This window comes from Coregonus lavaretus (genome assembly GCF_964263955.1).
Source record: "Coregonus lavaretus genome assembly, chromosome: 21".
Taxonomy (NCBI): Eukaryota; Metazoa; Chordata; class Actinopteri; order Salmoniformes; family Salmonidae; genus Coregonus; species Coregonus lavaretus.
The window spans coordinates 6199745-6224052 of record NC_140008.1 but is presented as its reverse complement, the minus strand read 5'-3'; the positions used below and the strand labels follow the sequence as shown (position 1 = coordinate 6224052).

At 43.4% G+C, this 24308-nt stretch overlaps 1 protein-coding gene across 4 annotated transcripts in view; it reads right to left on the bottom strand.

The window, feature by feature from the left end:
• Window positions 1-23907, bottom strand: part of LOC311149195 (ubiquitin-conjugating enzyme E2 Q2-like) — a 33192-nt gene extending 9285 nt beyond the window's left edge. The window contains exons 1-7 of one of the 4 annotated variants that reach the window (XM_084186279.1): window positions 23719-23907; window positions 20715-20819; window positions 11728-11850; window positions 11394-11450; window positions 7712-7798; window positions 4797-4868; window positions 4402-4486 (exon numbers count right to left, since the gene is read on the bottom strand). In XM_084186279.1, coding sequence (XP_084042405.1) covers window positions 4402-4486; window positions 4797-4868; window positions 7712-7798; window positions 11394-11450; window positions 11728-11850; window positions 20715-20819; window positions 23719-23877 — 688 coding nt within the window. In that variant the 5' untranslated portion in view covers window positions 23878-23907. The remainder of the gene's footprint in view (window positions 1-4401; window positions 4487-4796; window positions 4869-7711; window positions 7799-11393; window positions 11451-11727; window positions 11851-20714; window positions 20820-23718) is intronic. The other 3 variants (XM_084186281.1, XM_084186280.1, XM_084186282.1) reach the window with 3 other exon arrangements.
• Between the last annotated feature and the right edge of the window lie 401 nt (window positions 23908-24308).

Below are 24308 nucleotides of genomic sequence, written 5' to 3'. Positions count from 1 at the left end.
GTTTTGCTCGCCTGAGGTAGAGTATCTTATGATAAGCTGTAAACCACACTATTTACCAAGATAGATTTCATCTATATTTTTCATAGCTGTCTATTTACCACCACAAACCAATGCTGGCATTAAGATTGCACTCAATGAGCTGTATAAGGCCATAACTAAACAGGAAAACGCTCATCCAGAGGCAGCGTTCCTAGTGGCCGGGGACTTTAATGCAGGGAAACTTAAATCCGTTCTACCTAATTTCTACCAGCATGTTAAATGTGCAACCAGAGGAAAAAAAACTCTAGACCACCTTTACTCCACACACAGAGACGAATACAAAGCTCTCCCTCGCCCTCCATTTGGCAAATCTGACCATAACTCTACCTCCTGATTCTTGCTTATAAGCAAAAACTAAAGCAGGAAGCACCAGTGACTCGGTTAATAAAAAAGTGGTCAGATGATGCAGATGCTAAGCTACAGGACTGTTTTGCTAGCACAGACTGGATCATATTCCGGGATTCTTCAGATAGCATTGAGGAGTACACCACATCAGTCACTGGCTTCATCAATAAGTGCATCGATGACGTTGTCCCCACAGTGACCGTACATACCCCAACCAGAAGCCATGGATTACAGGCAACATCCGCACTGAGCTAAAGGGTAGAGCTGCCGCTTTCAAGGAGCGGGACTCTAACCCGAACGCTTATAAGAAATCCCGCTATGCCCTCCGACGAACCATCAAACAGGCAAAGAGTCAATACAGGACTAAGATTAAATTGTACTACACCGGCTCTGACGCTCGTCGGATGTGGCAGGGCTTGAAAACTATTACAGACTACAAAGGGAAGCACAGCAGCGAGCTGCCCAGTGACAAAAGCCTACCAGACGAGCTAAACCACTTCTATGCTCGCTTCGCGGCAAGCAACACTGAAGCATGCATGAGAGCACCAGCTGTTCCGGATGACTATGTGATCACGCTCTCCGTAGCCAATGTGAGTAAGACTTTTAAGCAGGTCAACATTCACAAGGCCGCAGGGCCAGACGGATTACCAGGACGTGTACTCCGAGCATGTGCTGACCAACTGGCAAGTGTCTTCACCGACATTCTCAACATGTCCCTGACTGAGTCTGTAATACCAACATGTTTCAAGCAGACCCCCATAGTCCCCGTGCCCAAGGACACTAAGATAACCTGCCTAAATGACTACCGACCCATAGCACTGACGTCTGTGGCCATGAAGTCCTTTGAAAGGCTGGTCATGGCTCACATCAACACTATTATCCCAGAAACCCTAGACCCACTCCAATTTGCATACTGCCCCAACAGATCCACAGATGATGCTATCTCTATTGCACTCCACACTGCCCTTTCCCACCTGGACAAGAGGAACACCTACGTGAGAATGCTATTCATTGACTACAGCTCAGCGTTCAACACCATAGTGCCCATAAAGCTCATCACTAAGCGAAGTACCCTGGGACTAAACACCTCCCTCCGCAACTGGATCCTGGACTTCCTGACGGTCCGCCCCTAGGTGGTAAGGGTAGGCAACAACACATCGGGGGCCCTCAGTCATGCATGCTTAGTCCCCTCCTGTACTCCCTGTTCACCCACGACTGCATGGCCAAGCACAACTCCAACACCATCATTAAGTTTGCTGATGACACAACAGTGGTAGGTCAGAGTCAACAACCTCTCCCTCAACGTGAGCAAGACAAAGGAGATGATCGACGGGGCTGTAGTGGAGTGGGTCGGGAGTTTCAAGTTCCTTGGTGTCCACATCACCAACTAACTATCATGGTCCAAACACACCAAGACAGTCGTGAAGAGGGCACGACAAAGCCTATTCCCCCTCAGGAGACTGAAAAGATTTGGCATGGGTCCTCAGATCCTCAAAAAGTTCTACAGCTGCACCATCGATAGCATCCTGACTGGTTGCATCACCGCCTGGTATGGCAACTGCTCGGCCTCCGACCGCAAGGCACTACAGAGGGTAGTGCGTACGGCCCAGTACATCACTGGGGCCAAGCTTCCTGCCATCCAGGACCTCTATACCAGGCGGTATCAGAGGAAGGCCCTCAAAATTGTCAAAGATTCCAGCCACCCTAGTCATAGACTGTTCTCTCTGCTACCGCACGGCAAGCGGTACCGGAGCGGCAAGTCCAGGTCCAAAACTATTTGCACCCCCACCCCATCTTTTTACGCTGCTGCTACTCTGTTAATTATTTATGCATAGTCACTTTAACTCTACCCACATGTACATATTACCTCAACTAGCCGGTGCCCCCGCACATTGACTCTGCACCGGTACCCCCCTGTATATAGCCTCCCTACTGTTATTTTTTTTTTGACTTCTGCTCTTTTTTTCTCATCACTTTTTTGTTGTTGTTTTTTTAAACTTTTTTATTAAGAAATAAATGCATTGTTGGTTAAGGGCTGTAAGTAAGCATTTCACGGTAATGTCTACACCTGTTGTATTCGGCGCATGTGGCAAATAAAATTTGATTTGGTACAACATAGAATTCATGGTTGACTCAATGATGGCAAGTTGGCCAGGCCCTGAGGCAACCCCAAACCATAATAAATATAAATATGCCATTTAGCAGACGCTTTTATCCAAAGCGACTTACAGTCATGTGTGCATACATTTTTACGTATGGGTGGTCCCGGGGATCGAACCCACTACCCTGGCGTTACAAGCGCCATGCTCTACCAATTGAGCTACAGAGGACCACAATGCCACCACCTCCATGCTTTACAATTGGTATGAGGTTCTTCTGTTCAAAGGCAGTGTTTTTCCTTTTTGACAAACATGGCGTCTGACATTGAGGCCAAACAACTCCACCTTTGACTCATCTGTCCAGAGCACATTGTTTCAGTAAATTTGGTATTTTCCCAGGTGTTGTCTGGCAAACGTCAGTCGTGTCTTGATATTCTTTTTTGAGAGCAGAGGCTTCTTCCTTCCTGACCAGGCCAAGTTTGTGCAGTCCCTTTCTGACAGTTGACTCATGCACTTCGACATTGATTATGGCAAGAAAGGCCTGTAGATCCCTTGATGTTACCCCGGGGTTTTTAGACACTTCTATGAGCATCTTTCAGTCAGCTCTCGGACTGAATTTGGTGCGATGACCTGTCCTAGGTAGATTGCCAGTGGTCTGGAATTTTCTCCATTTGTAGATGTGCCGTTGGACAATGGAATGATGTACTTCGAATTGCTTGGAAATAGATTTGTAACCTCTCCCAGACTCATGGGCATCAATAATCTTTCTTCTGAGGGCCTCGGGTAGATATTTTGATCTTGGCACGATGTGTTACCACACATCAATATGGTTAAGACCAAACCAGACCAAGTTTCTAATCTTTATGGAAGGCTGGACCCTCCTAAGTTTCTCTAATGATTTTCTAATCATTTGCACCTGTTTTGGTGCACCTGATTCTAATTTTTGCCATGTTATATGATGGTAAAGGTAGCTGTGTGCATAAGGAAAAGGCATTTCTGTTTATTTTAATTGCATAACATTTTCTATGTAAAAAAATGTGTGTGTGATTTGTTAAAATTGGGTTACCTTTATCAATGAATGTGCTGGAAATATCCATGTGTCCAAATACGTCAAAAAAAATAAAAAAGCCACTTTCCAGGGGGTGTTACTTACTTTTTCACGAATGTATATATATATATTTTTTTTTTTGGTTCTCACAATAAGCGTTGTTGGACAATTAAAGGTCAAATACACTACATTTCAAACAGTTAGCAATAATCTAATGAATTCAGGGCTTGTGAAGTTATACCCAGGCTAAACATAAGACTTCCACAACCATAGGACCCACTAATAATCTATTTATTTTATCAAAATAGTTTAACCTGCTTTTTTTTGTTGCAATATTCACTGACCTGGCTTTCAAGTCTATGAAAATGCCCTTTTTTTGTTACAAATTTAACTAGAACCATACTTATTGCACATTTATAAAAACACAGACTAGATCTAGTATAACAGTCTTTGGCTAAAATGCTGCTAGCGCTACGTGGTACCCCAATGCCGCGCGTTACAAACTGAGCATTCATTTTCTAGAATCAATGTTCATTAATATCATCATATCGTTCATTGATACGCTTTTGTTTTTTTATTAATGTCTACTATGTGCGCAAATGGAGTAGTTGAGACATAAAAATGGTATTGTTAGAAAAGTTAACTTCTCCTCTATTACAGTAAAATAATGTCTCAATGTGTTTTGGTGTCCATATGACCTATTCTGTTGGACCAAACCTCAAATGCAAATAGCGAGTTGAAACCGTTTGTCAGAGAGGAAGATGTGATCTCTCAACTTTGTTGGCGTGAGAGGTAAAATCGTACAAAAACATTAATTTGAATTAATTTGATATATCGCCCAGCCCTAAGCTGAGCCAGGCCAGGACTGACCTGTCTTGTAACTCTGTGATCTGTAGATCTCCCTGAGTTCTTTCATGAGACGATCAGAGGCCTGAACGGAACCAGAGACGGCACCCTGAAAACAGGCATCGTAACACCACAGGGATCAGAACCAGGCTAACAGAGCACTGTTTCTCAATCCAGTCCTCCAGGACCACACGTACTTCCACATATTTTATCTATTCCAACACTCGCACACCTGATTTAGCCAATCATGGGCTTTATGATTGGTTAACTTGTTGAATCAGGTGAGCTAGTTTTGGAATTGATTAAATATGGTTGGTGGTCCCCTAAGGACTAGGTTGAGAAAAACAGACGTAGAGACTATAAAAAAAACTGCAGAAATGTTCCCGTTCCCCCCCTGAAAAATAAGAAAGAAACCTTACCGAATGAGCACTTACGTTCAAGTGGTCCTGCCTCTGGTTCTTACGGATCTTCTCTAGGATGGCCAGGTTCTCCTTCACATGAAAAAACAAACATGCAGTAGGAAGTGTTTCATTAAATAATAATTGAATAATTTTTTACAAATAGATAAATTAAGATAGTAAAACAATAGTAAAAGTGTACACAGCATAATGAAATGCTTACTTGCACATTTCTCCTATGAATTACTTTAGCGAATAAAAGTATATAAGGTATTCTGATTTTTTTTAAAGAAGCATTAAAAAAAAAAAACATGCAGGGAAGATGTAGTCTGGGTACCAGTCTAACACTCCACTCCATGTCATTTGCAAAAGAGAGACAGGCCTTTCGTCAATCTCAACATTCAATACGCAGCTGGATTTATGGCTGAGTTGGTTATTGGTTGTTGGAAATAACATTAATATTGTCCATGACATCATGTGGAGACTCGAAAATAGAATTAGAACAAAGTCAAAAACAAAAAGAGTTTTCTTCAACAACAAAAATAATGTATAAATAGCTAAATAATTAAACAGTGCACCAGGAGTACTTGCTACTGTGATTCCTAAAATGCAGAGCCTGTTGGGAGTCTTTTTCGAATACGAGATTACACTTTTGTTACATTGTTTGCTAGCTCAGCTGGTTAGCTAGCTCTCAGTCTCATTGACCACCAAACGTTGCTAATGCTAGCTAGCCACTTAATATAACTTGTACGTTAGCTAGCTAAGTTAGCAATGTTATGAATACAACTCCCATCTGCTGTCAACATCAGGATACGATGAGCGCACTAGTTAGCTCCAAAAGTGGTTATAGCTTTAACTGCATGCTGACAGTGGATTCAGATATAGAGGTAGAGAGAGAGAGAGACGGACAGAGATAGACAGAGATAGAGGTAGCGAGAGAGATAGAGGTAGATAGAGGTAGATATAAGGGCTGTAAGTAAGCATTTCACTGTAATGTCTGCACCTGTTGTATTCGGCGCATGTGACCAATACAATTTTTTGATTTGATATAGAGGGAGAGAGAGAGAGAGGTAGAGAGATAGAGATAGATATAGATAGAGAGGTAGAGAGAGAGAGAGGTAGAGAGAGAGGCAGAGATAGAGGTAGAGAGATAGAGATAGTGGATTCAGAGCCATCCAGTGGCTAGCTACACTACAAACTTAATTTGTCCAGGTTCCCGTGAAGCAATTGTAACGACAGTCCACCGCAACATACCAAATAGTTCCCTGATTAGCAAGGGGTAGTCAGAGTTTATTTTCATTATGTATTAAAAACAGTGAGATCATTGTGAGGGGACTTTGCCAGTGGTTGAATGGGAAACTGGACTTCCCAGGAAAATGTTGTCCGAGGTTGCAACAGTAACCAAGGGGGGCGCAGGATAGAAAAGGGTCAATTGCAGTATGTATTTAGGTAGCGGATTTAGACATGAGCTAGCAACTTTTGACAGACTGGTTTTGTCTGGACCGGACGAAATCAACTACTTAATTTATTTTTTATTTTTTTATAGCTTTCAAATAAGCACATTCTTCTCCTCTACCCTGCAACTCTTCACTGGTTTCTTGGTGTAAAAGAGATGTGTGTTCTGTAAATATACCTGGTCAAATAATGCTTAATAAACAACTGGGTCCTCTGTAGCTCAGCTGGTAGAGCACGGCGCTAGTAACGCCAAGGTAGTGGGTTCGATCCCCGGGACCACCCATACACAGAAAATGTATGCACGCATGACTAAGTAAATGGCATATTATTATTATTATTAGTAACTAACGGGGCCCCATAAAATTATATTTTGTATTTCCTGAATTCTGTTTTACTTTTCCTGGTTTGGGATTTATCGTTTCGTTTTTTACTCTCAATATTACAATTATTTATAGCGAAACAACAAAAATTGATGTTCTGAGTCCATGTAAATCACATCAGAAGACAATTTTTAAGATCTGGGGGGAAAAAACACATTTAGATTTGAGTGTATTTCCCCTTTAATTGCGCATCTAGCGAGAGAGGAATGTGTCGGTCTAACGATCTCTCATTAGCTGGCAAAGTCATTAAATCTGATTCTAACACTAACCCCACTGCTATCCCTAATGCCTAAGCCTAACCTTAACCAAAAAGTAATGTTCATTTTCATTAAGTTTTACAATATAGCTAAGGATAAATTGCTCAGTTCTGCCAACACTAGCTAGCCAGTCCTCTCTGGCACCATTAGTCTTGTCTGAGCTCGTATGTCTCACAGCGTCTGTGTCCTGAGAAAGCATCTGCTGGAGCCAGACCCTATTGGCCTCTTTGGTAAATTACACGGAGTACAAGGAGTGGAATGTAATAGCTGAACAGAAACAACCAGGCTAGGGAAGATGGTAAAAATAAAAGTCAAGTATATACACTGAGCATACCAAACATTAGGAACACCTTCCTAATATTGAGTTGCACCCCCCAACCCCTTTTTACCCAAAGTGTCGAAAAGCATTCCACAGGGATGCTGGCCCATGTTGACTCCAATGCTTCCCACAGTTGGGTCAAGTTGGCTAGATGTCCTTTGGGTGGTGGACCATTCTTGATACACACAGGAAACTGTTGAACGTGAATAACCCAGCAGCGTTGTGGTTCTTGACACAAACCGGTGCGCCTGGCACTTACTACCATACCCCATTCAAAAGGCACTTCAATATTTTGTCTTGCCCATTCACCCTCTGAATGGCAGACACACACTCCATGTCTCAAGGCTTAAAAATCCTTCTTTCACCTGTCTCCTCCCCTTCATCTACACTTCTGTGGATTTAACAAGTGACATCAATAAGGGATCATACCTTTCACCTGGTCAGTCTATGTCACGGAAAGAGCAGGTGTTCTTAATGTTTTGTACACTCAGGAGAGAGAGCGAGAGGTGTATACACGTTAATTACCTTCTCTATGCCATCGTCCTCAGACTTCTTCCCATCCACTGGCTCCTCCTCTTTCATCTCATAGTGGTCCAGGTCTTCAATGTCCTGCTGAACACAATATACCGTTTTAATGCATATATTATATATTAATATATTATAGAAAACACAAGAGGTGACATACAGCACACACACAAGAAGTTTAAGATGAATGTTGATATTATCGTTGTACATAGTAGGGTGATGTCTTAAATGACAGATCTTCCAATAATAACATGACGGGAATAGACGACAGGGGTCAATTGGCGAACACAATATTAAAAGGACACATTGCCTAAACAGTGTTTAGACCTAGTTATTATTTGGTCTAATCTAGGCTACAGAATGATTTACAAATTGGTAGGGCTATGTTTCTCTTGTCCATGAAAAACACTTAGATAACAGTTATATTAGCCTACCTTTAAAAAACGAATATTATAGCAATATCAAGTGTATATAATATATAATAACAATAACAAGTGTAGGCTATTGTTATTTCATCATGATCATCTGGATATGCGCATTTGTGACATTCTTCCATTAGGCGACTTTCCGACAGTTTCAGATTGTGAAAATAAATAAAAAATCAGGGGAAAACAAACATGGCTGACTTGGTGGGAAAGAAAAGCACGTCTTCGCCTGTTTGGCAGTTCTTCGGTTTCAGGCCGAATGATGAAGGTGAGCCAGCAGACCTTGACCCAAGTCACTTGCAGGATATGGAAAACAGATCATCAGGATGGACAGACTACAAACCTCCAACATTTACAAGGCCATCATCCTGCAGAGTTTTCTACTCTGGGGCAAAAAAGGTGAACATGCTGGTGTTCCTTGCCAGAAACCTTTAGGTAGGCTTAAGACATGGTACAAAAAAAAAAAGCACTAGACCTAAATGGTTCCTAATTGCAAATACAGACACATCTTATTCGAAAGTATGAAAAAAAATATATATATATATATGTATGCACTCACTAAATGTAAGTCGCTCTGGATAAGAGCGTCTGCTAAATGACTAAAATGTAAATGAAAGAAAAAGCCTATAGGATATGCTAAAATATTCTGTCAAACCTTAAGACATGTTTGTTTTTTGCACTAATTTATATTATTTTCATACTTATTTAGTTTGGGCTACTTTGTTTTGTAACTTGTAGGCCTATATTTAGGATTTGTACAGTTCGATAGGCAAAAGGCATATCCCAATAGGCCTTTCATTTTTAGCACAAGCCAATGTTAATTAAAGTGTTATAAAGAATGCTATAGGATAAATAATTAGTTTTATCAGATCGTTGTTGAGTTTTATATAAATACACAGCTATTCAAAATAAAGTTGTTTGAGACAACTCCGATACCGACTCATCACTCATTTATTTATAGCTCGGCTTATTGAACGTGCTGCTGCGGGTTGCGCAATTCAAGGACATTAATAAACATTTCAACAATATTTTTTATATTAGTTTATAAGTTTAACTTGTCAAAGTAACATTTACTGCAACTTTTGACAATAGCCTATGTGCAGGCCTATATATAAATATATATATTTGTTTAAACTTCCTATTATATTTTATATATATATATATATATTATTGGCTGTTTGGTTTGCAAGGAGGGATTTTCCGACGGCACAATTTATTTTGCCTGCACTTTGGTCACGTAAAGCAAAAACGTACCAAGTTTGTTTAAACTTCCTATTTGATTAGTCTGTCTTGGAACCGTTTGTTCTCTCCCATTACAACTATACTATGTTTTTATTTCGGCTATTCGCAAACAACTTTCTGAGACGGAACTTCGTTAGGCCCATAGATTCATTCGATGGTTGATTATGAAAGAGTAGGATATGTCTAGGCCAACAAGTCACATTCAAATCGAATGAGGATTAGGGAGAAAAAGGGAAATGAAGATTTTAAAACAGTAAGCCAGAACGCGGAGTGTCCGCTGCAAAAGGTCTGTGATAATCAGACGTTGGAGAGAAGGAAAATCGGACCCTTTTCACTTATTTTGATGCTCTCCGCTCTTTCTACAATCTATATTGTTCTCTTGCATTATGTTATTAAAAGTCTACCATATACAGTGCATTCAGAAAGTATTCACATCCCTTGACTTTTCCACATTTTGTTGTGTTACAGCCAGAATATGAAATTCATTAAATTGAGATTGTGTCACTGGCCTACACACAATACCCCATAATGTCAAAGTGGAATTATGTTTTTCAACATTTTTAGAACTTAAATACAAATAAAAAGCTGAGTCAATAAGTATTCAACCCCTTTGTTATGGCAAGCTTAAATAAGCTCAGGGGTAAAAATACACTTAACAAGTCACATAAATTGCATGGGATAACTCTGTGCAATAATAGATCTTAACATGATTTCTGAATGACTACCTCATCTCTACATCCGACACATGGGTAAAAAGGAGAAAAAAAAGCAGACACTGAATATCCATTTGAGCATGGTTAAGTTATTAATTACACTTTGGATGGTGTATCAATACACCCAGTCACTACAAAATCAGATATAGACGTCCTTCCTAACTCAGTTGCCGGAGAGGAAGGAAACCGCTCAGGGATTTCATCATGAGGCCAATGGTGATTTTAAAACATTTAAGAGTTTAATGGCTGTGATAGGAGAAAACTGAGGATGGATCAACAACATTGTAGGTACTCCACAATACAAACCTAATTGACAGAGTGAAAAGAAGGAAGCCTGTACAGAATAAAAATATTCCAAAGCATGCATCCTGTTTGCAATAAGGCACTAAAGTAAAACTGCAAAAAGAATGTGGCAAAGAAATTAACTTTATGTCCTGAATACAAAGCATTATGTTTGGGGCAAATCCAACAACACATCACTGAGTACCACTTCATATTTTCAAGCATGGTGGTGGCTGCATCATGTTATGGGTATGCTTGCTATTGGCAAGGACTAGGGAGTTCTTAGGATAAAAAGAAACAGAATAGAGCTAAGCACAGGCACAATCCTAGAGGAAAACCTGGTTCAGTCTGCTTTCCAACAGACAACGGGAGACAAAATCACCTTTTTAGCAGGACAATCGGCTTAAATGTACGGCAAGACTTGAAAATGGCTGTCTAGCAATGATCAACAACCAACTTGACAGAGCTAGAATAATTATTTAAAGAATAATGTGCAAATATTGTACAATCCATGTGTGCAAAGCGCTTAGAGAATTTACCCAGAAAGACTCACAGCTGTAATCGCTGCCAATGGTGCTCCTACAAAGTATTGACTCAGGGGTGTGAATACTTACGTAAATGAGATATTTCTGTATTTCATTTTCAATAAATTTGCAAAAATGTCTAAAAACACTCTTATGGGGTAGTGTGTAGATGGGTCAGAAATATTTTGATTGTATTCATTTAGAATTCAGGCTGTAACAACAAAATGTGGAATAAGTCAAGGCTTATGAACACTTTCTGAAGGCAGTGTATGTATTGAAAATGTAGGCTATGGCAAATAGGCCATTTGGCACATCACCCTGCTGTGTGCAGAACTGCGCTGTGCTATTGTGCTGCGAGACACCGGAGGAGCAGTCAAATTCAAATATGCTAAACCATGTTTGTGACATCACGATGTCGTCACCATCGACGATAGATGATGCAATCGTAAAATCGGCCAACCCTAGTACATAGGAAGGTAAACGTAGACGCACACACCTCGCCCATTTCTTCTTCCTCCTCCTCCTCGGATGTCACTTCATCCGCTGGTCCATGCTATAAGGGAGAGTGGATTCATTGTTTTATTTTGTTTTATGCCTTTCTGATTGTATCAATGGGGTATGGAATGTTACATAGGCCCAGAATACGAGGCTTGCCTTGCGTTAGGGCTGTCCCCATCCGTGAATCACTATATTTAGATTTAAATCTAATACATATTTCTAGATAACCTTATTCGCATCTAAAAATGTTATTCAAACCAACTGAATATTTACTGATTTCAAACTGTGGGGTCCACCATATATAAATGTGTGTGTGTTAGAATGAGCCCTACCTTGCGCTCTGGGTTGATGGGCCCAGCAGGGAGTGGCTGATCTAGCATCTCTACATCTGGGTGCTGGGGCAGGTTGTACAGCCGACACAGGTCACAGATGAGACGCTTCAGCTGCTGTAGGAGCTGGGGAAACAAACAAAAAAAACAGGTCAACTGTCATTCTACAGTATCTCTGAACCTTTTTTTTTTTTACAATAATACAATACCACCATCTCTTTACTGTAACTTATCAACCAATTTCGAAGGAGGTACTATGATTTCCATGAGAGCCAGAGTTCTATGTGGCTCAGTCTGTGGAGCACTTACAACGCAAAGGGTCATGGGTTCCATTCCCGCTGGGGTCACCCATACGAATAAAATGTATACACGCATGACTAAGTCGCTTTGGATAGAAGCATCTGCTAAAATGGCATATACGGTGCCTTCAGAAAGTATACACACCCCTCGACTTTTTCCACATTTTGTTGTGTAACAAATTGGGATTATACTGGATTTAGTTGTCTTTTTTTAATGAGCTAAAAAAAACATTATTTAAAGATTAATGAAAAAGAATAACTAATATATCTTCATTAGATAAGAATTAAACCGAGTCAATACATGTTAGAATCACCTTTGGCAGCGATTACAGCTGTGAGTTTTTCTGGGTAAATTCTCTAAGAGCTTTGTACACCTGAACTGTACAATATTCGCACATTCTTTTTGAAACTCCTCAAGCTCTGTCAAGTTAGTTGTTGATCAAATCAAATTTTATTGGTCGCATACACATATTTAGCTGATGTTATTGTGGATGTAGCGAAATGCTTGTGTTTCTGATTAAGGCAGCCCTCCACACCTCGCTGATTCAGAGGGGTTGGGTTAAATGCAGAAGACATTTTAGTTGAATGCATTTAGTTGTACAACTGACTTGGTATCCCCCGTTCCCTTCCCTAGCTCCAACAGCGCAGTAGTATCTAACAACTCACAACAAGGCTGGGATGGGCTACAGGACAATAGGCAAGCAGCTTGGTGAGAAGGCAACAACTGTTGGCGCAATTATTAGAAAATGGAAGAAGTTCAAGATGACGGTCAATCACCCTCGGTCTGGGGCTCCAAGCAAGATCTCACCTCGTGGGGCATCAATGATCATGAGGAAGGTGAGGGATCAGCCCAGAACTATACGGCAGGACCTGGTCAATGACCTGAAGAGAGCTGGGACCACAGTCTCAAAGAAAACCATTAGTAACACACTACGCCGTCATGGATTAAAATCCTGCAGCGCACGCAAGGTCCCCCTGCTCAAGCCAGCGCATGTCCAGGCCCGTCTGAAGTTTGCCAATGACCATCTGGATGATCCAGAGGAGGAATGGGAGAAGGTCATGTGGTCTGATGAGACAAAAATATAGCTTTTTGGTCTAAACTCCACTCGCCGTGTTTGGAGGAAGAAGAAGGATGAGTACAACCCCAAGAACACCATCCCAACCGTGAAGCATGGAGGTGGAAACATCATTCTTTGGGGATGCTTTTCTGCAAAGAGGACAGGACGACTGCACCGTATTGAGGGGAGGATGGATGGGGCCATGTATCGCGAGATCTTGGCCAACAACCTCCTTCCCTCAGTAAGAGCATTGAAGATGGGTCGTGGCTGGGTCTTCCAGCATGACAACAACCCGAAACACACAGCCAGGGCAACTAAGGAGTGGCTCCGTAAGAAGCATCTCAAGGTCCTGGAGTGGCCTAGCCAGTCTCCAGACCTGAACCCAATAGAAAATCTTTGGAGGGAGCTGAAAGTCTGTATTGCCCAGCGACAGCCCCGAAACCTGAAGGATCGGGAGAAGGTCTGTATGGAGGAGTGGGCCAAAATCCCTGCTGCAGTGTGTGCAAACAAGACCTACAGGAAACGTATGATCTCTGTAATTGCAAACAAAGGTTTCTGTACCAAATATTTAGTTCTGCTTTTCTGATGTATCAAATACAGTGGGGGAAAAAAGTATTTAGTCAGCCACCAATTGTGCAAGTTCTCCCACTTAAAAAGATGAGAGAGGCCTGTAATTTTCATCATAGGTACACGTCAACTATGGCAGACAAAATGAGAATTTTTTTCTCTCCAGAAAATCACATTGTAGGATTTTTTATGCATTTATTTGCAAATTATGGTGGAAAATAAGTATTTGGTCAATAACAAAAGTTTCTCAATACTTTGTTATATCCCCTTTGTTGGCAATGACACAGGTCAAACGTTTTCTGTAAGTCTTCACAAGGTTTTCACACACTGTTGCTGGTATTTTGGCCCAATGTGATTTTCTGGAGAAAAACATTTCTCATTTTGTTTGCCATAGTTGACGTGTACCTATGATGAAAATTACAGGCCTCTCATCTTTTTAAGTGGGAGAACGTGCACAATTGGTGGCTGACTAAATACTTTTTCCCCCACTGTACTTATGTCATGCAATAAAATCCAAATGAATTACTTAAAAATCATACAATGTGATTTTCTGGATTTTTTTTATTCCGTCTCTTAGAGTTGAAGTGTACCTATGATAAGAATTACAGACCTCTACATGCTTTGTAAGTAGGAAAACCTGCAAAATCGGCAGTGTATCAAATACTTGTTCTCCCCACTGTATATACAGTGAGGGAAAAAAGTATTTGATCCCCTGCTGATTTTGTACGTTTGCCCACTGACAAAGAAATTATCAGTCTATAATTTTAATGGTAGGTTTATTTGAACAGTGAGACAAAAATTCAACTAAAAAATCCAGAAAAACGCATGTCAAAAATGTTATAAATTGATTTGCATTTTAATGAGGGAAATAAGTATTTGACCCCCTCTCAATCAGAAAGATTTCTGGCTCCCAGGTGTCTTTTATACAGGTAACGAGCTGATATTAGGAGCACATTCTTAAAGGGAGTGCTCCTAATCTCATGTTGTTACCTGTATAAAAGACACCTGTCCACAGAAGCAATCAATCAAACAGATTCCAAACTCTCCACCATGGCCAAGACTAAAGAGCTCTCCAAGGATGTCAGGGACAAGATTGTAGACCTACACAAGGCTGGAATGGGCTACAAGACCATCGCCAATTAGCTTGGTGAGAAGGTGACAACAGTTGGTGCAATTATTCGCAAATGGAAGAAACACAAAATAACTGTCAATCTCCCTTGGCCTGGGGCTCCATGCAAGATCTCACCTCGTGGAGTTGCAATGATCATGAGAACGGTGAGGAATCAGCCCAGAACTACACGGGAGGATCTTGTCAATGATCTCAAGGCAGCTGGGACCACAGTCACCAAGAAAACAATTGGTAACACACTACGCCGTGAATGACTGAAATCCTGCAGCGCCTGCAAGGTCCCCCTGCTCAAGAAAGCACATATATAGACCCGTCTGAAGTTTGCCAATGAACATCTGAATGATTCAGAGGAGAACTGGGTGAAAGTGTTGTGGTCAGATGAGACCAAAATTGAGCTCTTTGGCATCAACTCAACTCGCCGTGTTTGGAGGAGGAGAAATGCTGCCTATGACCCCAAGAACACCATCCCCACCGTCAAACATGGAGGTGGAAACATTATGCTTTGGGGGTGTTTTTCTGCTAAGGGGACAGGACAACTTCACCGCATCAAAGGGACGATGGACGGGGCCATGTACCGTCAAATCTTGGGTGAGAACCTCCTTCCCTCAGCCAGGGCATTGAAAATGGGTCGTGGATGGGTATTCCAGCATGACAATGACCCAAAACACACGGCCAAGGCAACAAAGGAGTGGCTCAAGAAGAAGCACATTAAGGTCCTGGAGTGGCCTAGCCAGTCTCCAGACCTTAATCCCATAGAAAATCTGTGGAGGGAGCTGAAGGTTCGAGTTGCCAAACGTCAGCCTCGAAACCTTAATGACTTGGAGAAGATCTGCAAAGAGGAGTGGGACAAAAATTATTTCCCTCATTAAAATGCAAATCAATTTATAACATTTTTGACATGCATTTTTCTGGATTTTGTTGTTGTTATTCTGTCTCTCATTGTTCAAATAAACCTACCATTAAAATTATAGACTGATCATGTCTTTGTCAGTGGGCAAACGTACAAAATCAGCAGGGGATCAAATACGTTTTTTCCCTCGCTGTACATTGCTTTGTTTTCCTATTATTTGACAGCTTGGCTGGCGTGTTTGGGTAGTAGATGCCCGCGCAGTGGATTTCATATGCTGAGTTGGATATGTGCTTACATAGCCAGCTAACAAGTTGCTTGTTCTGTCCAGTTTCTACCGACGCAATTCATTTGGAGACTGTCCCAGATTCGTAACTAATTGGCTAACATTGGCGAACTCTGTAGTTAGTCTGTCAGTCAAGAAAACAAGAGTTGATTGGAGGAGAGAGAGAGAGTGTGTGGGGAATGGGAGGCGTGTGACTGTATCACAATTTATTATGGAAACCCCTTTTTAGGAAGAGAGTATGTGTTTGGATGAGAAAAAAGAATGAGGAAGGAAGAGAGAATTAACCACATCGCCAGAAAGTTTGTCCAAATCTCTGTCAACACTGACGCAGAAACCATGTACCGAATATCGCAATTAGTGCCTAGACTGGTCCATCTGGTCCTAGTACAGAGGCTGTGTCCAGTCTGGTCCCAGTAGCCAGATGACCCAGGCACTTGGATAACATCTAATAGTGCTTTTTTTTACCCATAATTCAATGCCAAACTCACTCAATCTGTTTAACTGAGTGAGAGCCAGGCCCAGAGTCGGCAGTTTGAATGTGTCCCTCTCCCTCTTCATTCTCCAAGCTACAGGAAAATACCATCAGGTGTAATTCACAAAACATTTATTTATATCTGTACAGCCAAAACACTAAAGCCATTGTGTCGGGCAAAAATGCTGAATTCAACCACTCTTACTACAGCAGCTCAGCTCCTAAACATTGTCTGACATATCAAAGGATTCATCCATGCATTACAAACAGAGGAAGAGAGATTATGTTCCTCACCACAATTGTATCCTATTTGTTGCTCCTCTCCTCTCCCCTGTTACTCTGTTCCTCTAGGTCAGTGAAAGTGAGGGAAGTGATGTGGAGAGTCACCAAAGTGCAGGGAGGAAGAGGAGTTAGAGATGATTAGAGGAATAGAGATGTGGAGCGAGGGGAGAATGGCGGGAGAGAGGAAGAGGAGTAAAGAGGGAGAGGAACATGGAGGGGAGGAAGCAGAGAGAGGGGAGGAACCAGAGGAGGGGAGGAACCAGAGAGAGGGGAGGAACCAGAGGGAGGGGAGGAACCAGAGAGAGGGGAGGAACCAGAGAGAGGGGAGGAACCAGAGAGAGGGGAGGAACCAGAGAGAGGGGAGGAACCAGAGGGAGGGGAGGAACCAGAGGGAGGGGAGGAAGTAGAGGGAGGGGAGGAAGTAGAGGGAGGGGAGGAAGCAGGGAGAGGGGAGGAACCAGAGAGAGGGGAGGAACCAGAGAGAGGGGAGGAACCAGAGGGAGGGGAGGAACCAGAGGGAGGGGAGGAAGCAGAGGGAGGGGAGGAAGCAGAGAGAGGGGAGGAGGCAGAGATAGGGGAAGAACCAGAGGGAGGGGAGGAACCAGAGGGAGGGGAGGAACCAGAGGGAGGGGAGGAACCAGAGAGAGGGGAGGAACCAGAGAGAGGGGAGGAACCAGAGAGAGGGGAGGAACCAGAGGGAGGGGAGGAACCAGAGGGAGGGGAGGAAGCAGAGAGAGGGGAGGAACCAGAGGGAGGGGAGGAACCAGAGAGAGGGGAGGAACTAGAGGGAGGGGAGGAAGCAGAGGGAAGGGAGGAAGCAGAGGGAGGGGAGGAAGCAAAGGGGGGGGAGGAAGCAGAGAGAGGGGAGGAGGCAGAGAGAGGGGAGGAGGCAGAGAGAGGGGAAGAACCAGAGGGAGGGGAGGAACCAGAGGGAGGGGAGGAACCAGAGAGAGGGGAGGAACCAGAGAGAGGGGAGGAGGCAGAGAGAGGGGAAGAACCAGAGGGAGGGGAGGAACCAGAGGGAGGGGAGGAACCAGAGGGAGGGGAGGAACCAGAGGGAGGGGAGGAACCAGAGGGAGGGGAGGAACCAGAGAGAGGGGAGGAACCAGAGAGAGGGGAGGAACCAGAGAGAGGGGAGGAACCAGAGAGAGGGGAGGAACCAGAGAGAGGGGAGGAACCAGAGGGAGGGGAGGAACCAGAGGGAGGGGAGGAACCAGAGAGAGGGGAGGAAGCAGAGAGAGGGGAGGAACCAGAGAGAGGGGAGGAGGCAGAGGGAGGGGAGGAACCAGAGAGAGGGGAGGAAGCAGAGAGAGGGGAGGAACCAGAGAGAGGGGAGGAACCAGAGGGAGGGTAGGAACCAGAGGGAGGGGAGGAAGCAGAGGGAGGGGAGGAAGCAGAGGGAGGGGAGGAAGCAGAGGGAGGGGAGGAAGCAGAGGGAGGGGAGGAACCAGAGAGAGGGGAGGAAGCAGAGGGAAGGGAGGAAGCAGAGGGAGGGGAGGAAGCAGAGAGAGGGGAGGAACCAGAGGGAGGGGAGGAACCAGAGAGAGGGGAGGAACCAGAGGGAGGGGAGGAAGCAGAGAGAGGGGGGGAACCAGAGGGAGGGGAGGAACCAGAGAGAGGGGAGGAACTAGAGGGAGGGGAGGAAGCAGAGGGAAGGGAGGAAGCAGAGGGAGGGGAGGAAGCAGAGAGAGGGGAGGAACCAGAGAGAGGGGAGGAACCAGAGAGAGGGGAGGAAGCAGAGAGAGGGGAGGAACCAGAGGGAGGGGAGGAACCAGAGGGAGGGGAGGAGAGGAACCAGAGGGAGGGGAGGAACCAGAGGGAGGGGAGGAACCAGAGAGAGGGGAGGAACCAGAGAGAGGGGAGGAACCAGAGAGAGGGGAGGAACCAGAGAGAGGGGAGGAACCAGAGAGAGGGGAGGAACCAGAGGGAGGGGAGGAAGCAGAGGGAGGGGAGGAAGCAGAGAGAGGGGAGGAACCAGAGGGAGGGGAGGAACCAGAGAGAGGGGAGGAACTAGAGGGAGGGGAGGAAGCAGAGGGAAGGGAGGAAGCAGAGGGAGAGGAGGAAGCAGAGGGAGGGGAGGAAGCAGAGGGAGGGGAGGAACCAGAGGGAGGGGAGGAACCAGAGGGAGGGGAGGAACCAGAGGGAGGGGAGGAACCAGAGGGAGGGGAGGAACCAGAGAGAGGGGAGAAAGCAGAGAGAGGGGAGGAAGCAGAGATAGGGGAGGAAGCAGAGGGAGGGGAGGAGGCAGAGAGAGGGGAAGAACCAGAGGGAGGGGAGGAACCAGAGGGAGGGGAGGAACCAGAGGGAGGGGAGGAACCAGAGGGAGGGGAAGCGGGTGAGCACACACGAGATGGGGGGGGGGGGGGGGGCTACGTTTCCATGGAGTGTGTCTGCCCCAAGTCCCACCATTCACCATTGTGCCACACAGCCTGGGCCTAAAGCGACAGTGGCTTTGGAGTTGTTTTTAAAAGTGGTCGGAACTTGTCTGTTCCAGAGCTTGTAATGGATTACAACAAGAAAATGGGCGGGATTGACCATCTTGACCAACTGAGGAGCTATTACAATGTTGGACACACAGGCAGAAAATTTAGAAATATGTGTGTTTTCGGGGATGCTCAACATTTCCATCATAAATGCATACATTGTGTGGGGGACCCTGCAAAGGCCCCTTCCCAGAAACTGCAGGCGCTGGTCCCTGAAGGCATTCAAAATGCAGCTTGTGCATTCACTTTGTGATATGGCTACAGTGGCAGGAAGAGGGGAGCCAAGAGTGTGGCACCAGTGCATGTGGAGCGAGTTGTAACTCATTTGAAAGCAGGTGAAGTTTGAAGGGCGCAAGAGAGGGTTGTGTGGTGTGCATCCGGAGTGGACACAGGGGGAAAAAAAAGTGGGAGATGTGTAGAAACCTCCCTTGGGTGCTCTACGTGTTCCGTGCCACTTTGCACGATTGGGCAATGTTTCCAGAAAGTTCCATGCAATGTTGTAGGCTAATTCCAAATACTGAAGTGACAGTGTGAAATAGGAATCTGTCCTACAAATCTTTGATTGTCTCTGAACAGTTGTTTTGTATCTTGTCTCTGTTTCTATCTAATACTTGTTGCATTCACTGAGTTGTTGTCAAAGTAGGCTACTATTTCTACATTTTGTGTCAGGCCTGGTACTAAAATCTTATTGAGAGAGGTTGCCTACATTTTGAAATAGTCTCTGAATTTGTAAATTAGTAAGAATCGTCGTCAATCAAATAGCCTACTATGTGCGGGTTTTGAAATACTTCCTGAATATGGTCACATTTTGGATAATTGTATTTATTTATATGTAAATAATATATTATACTTGGTACATTCTGAGTGAGTAATTTAGTCAAATTTACTACAATTTAAATACGGCAGGTTTTTTTTGTTGAGTGTTAATCGCTTTTTGATAGTGTCTTTACACAACGTAAGACAAAATGAGTGTTATTCCTATTGCCATGAATGTGGTGTCATATTAAAGAAGAGATTGTGCTCTTTAAAAGTAAATTGACTTGTAATTTTAATTTGTTCTTTGTTTTTGAGCTATGTCTGTTTGTTTGAAATGTGTGAGAAAATTTGTTTTATCTTGAATTCTCAGTCATCTACAGCGGCATTCTAGAATTCTATTTGGGTCCAAAGGGTTAACCACTATTATTGAACACAGAGTGAGTCCACGCAACTTAAAGCACATTTTTACTCCCAAACGTATTTAGGCTTGCCATAACAAAGGGGTTGAATACTAATACATTTAATAATTTGTAAAACTCTCTACTAACAAAATTCCACTTCGACATTGTCGGACATTGTGTGTAGATCACTGGCACAAAATCTCAATTTAATTCATTTTATATTCAGGCTGTAACACAAAATGTGGAAAAAGTCAAGGGGGTGTGAATACTTTCTTAGCAACCAATTTTGTAGGTGGTATTAGGGCATTTGCCTTCCATGAGAGCTGGTAACTACATCCTGTGCAGCACATTGTGTTGGTGTAAATAAGGAAGAAAAGTCCAGTCTATACACACACAGGTGAGTGACTTACCAAAGAGGTGCCCTTTCTGACATCTTCCAGGCGCTCCAACACCTCTGTCAGACTTGGGTCGTCAGAGTCAACAAACCAGATAGGGGGTATAGAGGGGTATGACTCCTGGGAGACAGAAAGGGGGGGGGGGAGAGAGGGGTGGTGATCAGTTGATCACATCATTACATTTACATTTTAGTCATTTAGCAGACGCTCTTATCCAGAGCGACTTACAGTTAGTGAATACATATTTTTTTATACTGGCCCCCCATGGGAAACGAACCCACAACCCTGGCGTTGCAAACGCCATGCTCTATCAACTGAGCTACATCCCTGCCGGCCATTCCCTCCCCTACCATGGACGACGCTGGGCCAATTGTGCGCCGCCCATGAGTCTCCCGGTCGCGGCCGGCTGCGACAGAGCCTGGATTCGAACCAGGATCTCTAGTGGCACAGTTAGCACTGCGGTGCAGTGCCTTAGACCACTGCGCCACTCAGGAGTACACTCATTACTAGGAAAAGCTCTAACGGAACAGCGCTGAACTGACACGCGATCTAGCTAGCTATCTACACTGAACCAAAATATAAAACGCAACAATTTAAACGATTTTATTGAGTTACAGTTCATATAAGGAAATCAGTCAATTGAAATGAATTAATTAGGCCCTAATCTATGGATTTCACATGACTGGAAATACAGATATGAATCTGTTGGTTACAAATACCTTTATAAACAAAAGTAGGCTTGGTTCAGAAAACCAGTCAGTATCTGGTTTGACCACCATTTGCCTCATGCAGCACGACAACTCTTTCGCATAGAGTTGATCAGGCTGTTGATTGTGGCCTGTTGAATGTTGTCCCACTCTTTAATGGCTGTGTGAAGTTGATGGATGTTGGCGGGAACTGGAACACGTTGTCGTACACGTCTATCCAGAGCATCCCACACATGATCAATGGGGTCACGTCTGGTGAGTATGCAGGCCATGGAAGAAACGTGACCTTTTCAGCTTCCAGGAACTGTGTACAGATCCTTGAAACATGAGGCCGTGCATTATCATGCTGAATCATGAGGTGATGGCGATGGATGAATGGCACAACAATGGGCCTCAGGATCTCGTCACGGTAGCTATGTGCATTCAAATTGCCATCAATAAAATGCAATTGTGTTCGTTGTCCGTAGCTTGTACCTGCCCATACCATAACCACACCGCGGGGCACTGTTCACAACGTTGACATCAGCTAACCGCTCACCCACACAATGCCATACACGACGCTGTCTGCTATCTGCGAATAGCACACTTCTCCAGCGTGCCATTGGCCATCGAAGGTGGGCATTTGCCCACTTTAGTCGGTTACGACACCGAACTGCAGTCAGGTCAAGACCCTGGTGAGGACGATGAGCACGCAGATGAGCTTCCCTGAGACAGTTTGTGCAGAAATTAATTGGTTGTGCAAACCCACAGTTTCATCAGCTGTCCGGGTGGCTGGTCTCAGAAGATCCCGCAGGTGAAGAAGCCGGATGTGGATGTCCTGGGCTAGCATGGTTACATGTGGTCTGTGTTTGTGAGGCCAGTTAGACATACTGTCAAAATCTCTAAAATGATGTTGGAGGCGGCTTACGGTAGAGAAATTAACATTAAATTATCTGGCAACAGCTCTGGTGAACATTCCTGCAGTCAGCATGCAAATTGCACGCTCCCTCAAAACTTGAGACATCGGTGGCATTGGGTGGTGTGACAAAACTGCACATTTTAGAGTGGCCATTTATTGTCCCCAGCACAAGGTGCACCTGTGTAATGATCATGCTGTTTAATCAGCTTCTTGATATGCAACACTTGTTAGTTGGCTGTATTATCTTGGCAAAGGATAAATGCTCACTAAAAGGGATGTAAACAAATTTGTGCGTAACATTTGAGTGAAACAGCCTTTTTGTGTGTCTGGGATTTTTTATTTCAGCTCATGAAACATGGGACCAACACTTTACATGTTGCATCTATATTTTTTGTTCAGTGTAGCTAAATCTACAAAACAGAAATAACTAGTTAACTGATATTTCTTACATTTATTTATTTTTATTCTTTGGATTTGTTTGTATTGTTTGGTAGAAACAATTATTTATTTATTTTGACTTTATGTTTTTTTACCCCATATGTAACTCTGTGTTGTTGTTTTTATCGCACTGCTTTGCTTTATCTTGGCCAGGTCGCAGTTGTAAATGAGAACTTGTTCTCAACTGGCTTACCTGGTTAAATAAAGGTGAAATAAATAAATAAAAGAAACAAACATTTTCGCTGCACCTGCGATAACATCTGCAAAATAAGTACACACGGCCAATACTATTTGATTTGATTAGCCAGGTAGCTAGCTTAGTAGTTGGAACTACTTCAGAATAAAGGAATGATAGATCACATTAAGAAACATCCACAGCTATACACCACGTACTAACCATCTAATCACGACGTCACGTGCCGACTTGTAATATTATGTCGTGATGTTTTATTTGTTGGCGGGTAGCTTATGGCCAGCTCATCCGAGTTGTTACGACATCAATTAGCTACCTAGCTAATACCAACAACCATTTTCACACAGGACTATTCTGCGTTAGACAGCAATTGTGTTCACAGGTCACGTTACCTTGTGTTATTGTATAAGCAAAATAAGCTACAATTAACAGCTAGCTAGCTACCTTTTATAGGTTGGCTGGGGGTCAAATGTATTTTCTGGAGTTTTTTTTTTAGACGCATTAGCTAGCTAGCCTATAACAACCAACTAACGTTTAACTTACACATATATGAGCTTGTTTCTTGTTTCTAACTAGCATAGCTAACTATAGCTGGACATATGGCCCGATAATAAAGTATTAACAAACTGAAGTCTGAACACATTTATATTTTATTTATCTAGTTAGCTAGCTGATTTGTAACACAAATTATGTGTTCGCGTTTAAAATTCCAAATTCGTCATGTTTATCGCTTGTCCTGTGCTAACTGGCTAGTTAGCTAGCTAACGTTAGCTTCTTTCTTACCGTGATGTTGCAATGTATAATCAGGAGTTTTTCACCGGTTACATTAAACTGACAACTAAGCTCATCAGGCTTCCAATCAATAATTCTGAAACGTTCGTGGTTTGGGTCAAAAATTGACTCCAAAAACTTCAATTCGGCCTTCAGACCCGAAACCGACATCTTCCACTCATCTCAAGCCAGGCAGTCCGCGGGGGAGGGGACAAGTTGAGGCATATTGCGACCGCGCAGTCGGGGCTGGATCTCGCACGGTAGCGTGAGAGTACAACAAAAGAGTGCAGTGCTGGGTGGGAAATTGAATATCATGAAGTCCTATGTTTCTGAATACATAGCAGGTCAAATAGATACATGTATGGTTAATATTGATTATAGATATAAAATTATGTAAAATAAAAAATATATACAAAAAATGTGTCAAATGTATTTTTTTGCACAATGCTGAGCCAGTGCAGGACGCAAACAGATTGAGAAGGCATCTCAGCCCCATCCTGAAAGGGCATCAGATTCACAGTCCGATCAGATAAACCACATTCCTCTGCTAGGTATTGTCATCATACCAGTATTGTGATTATTCAGCAAGGCAGAACCTAGAC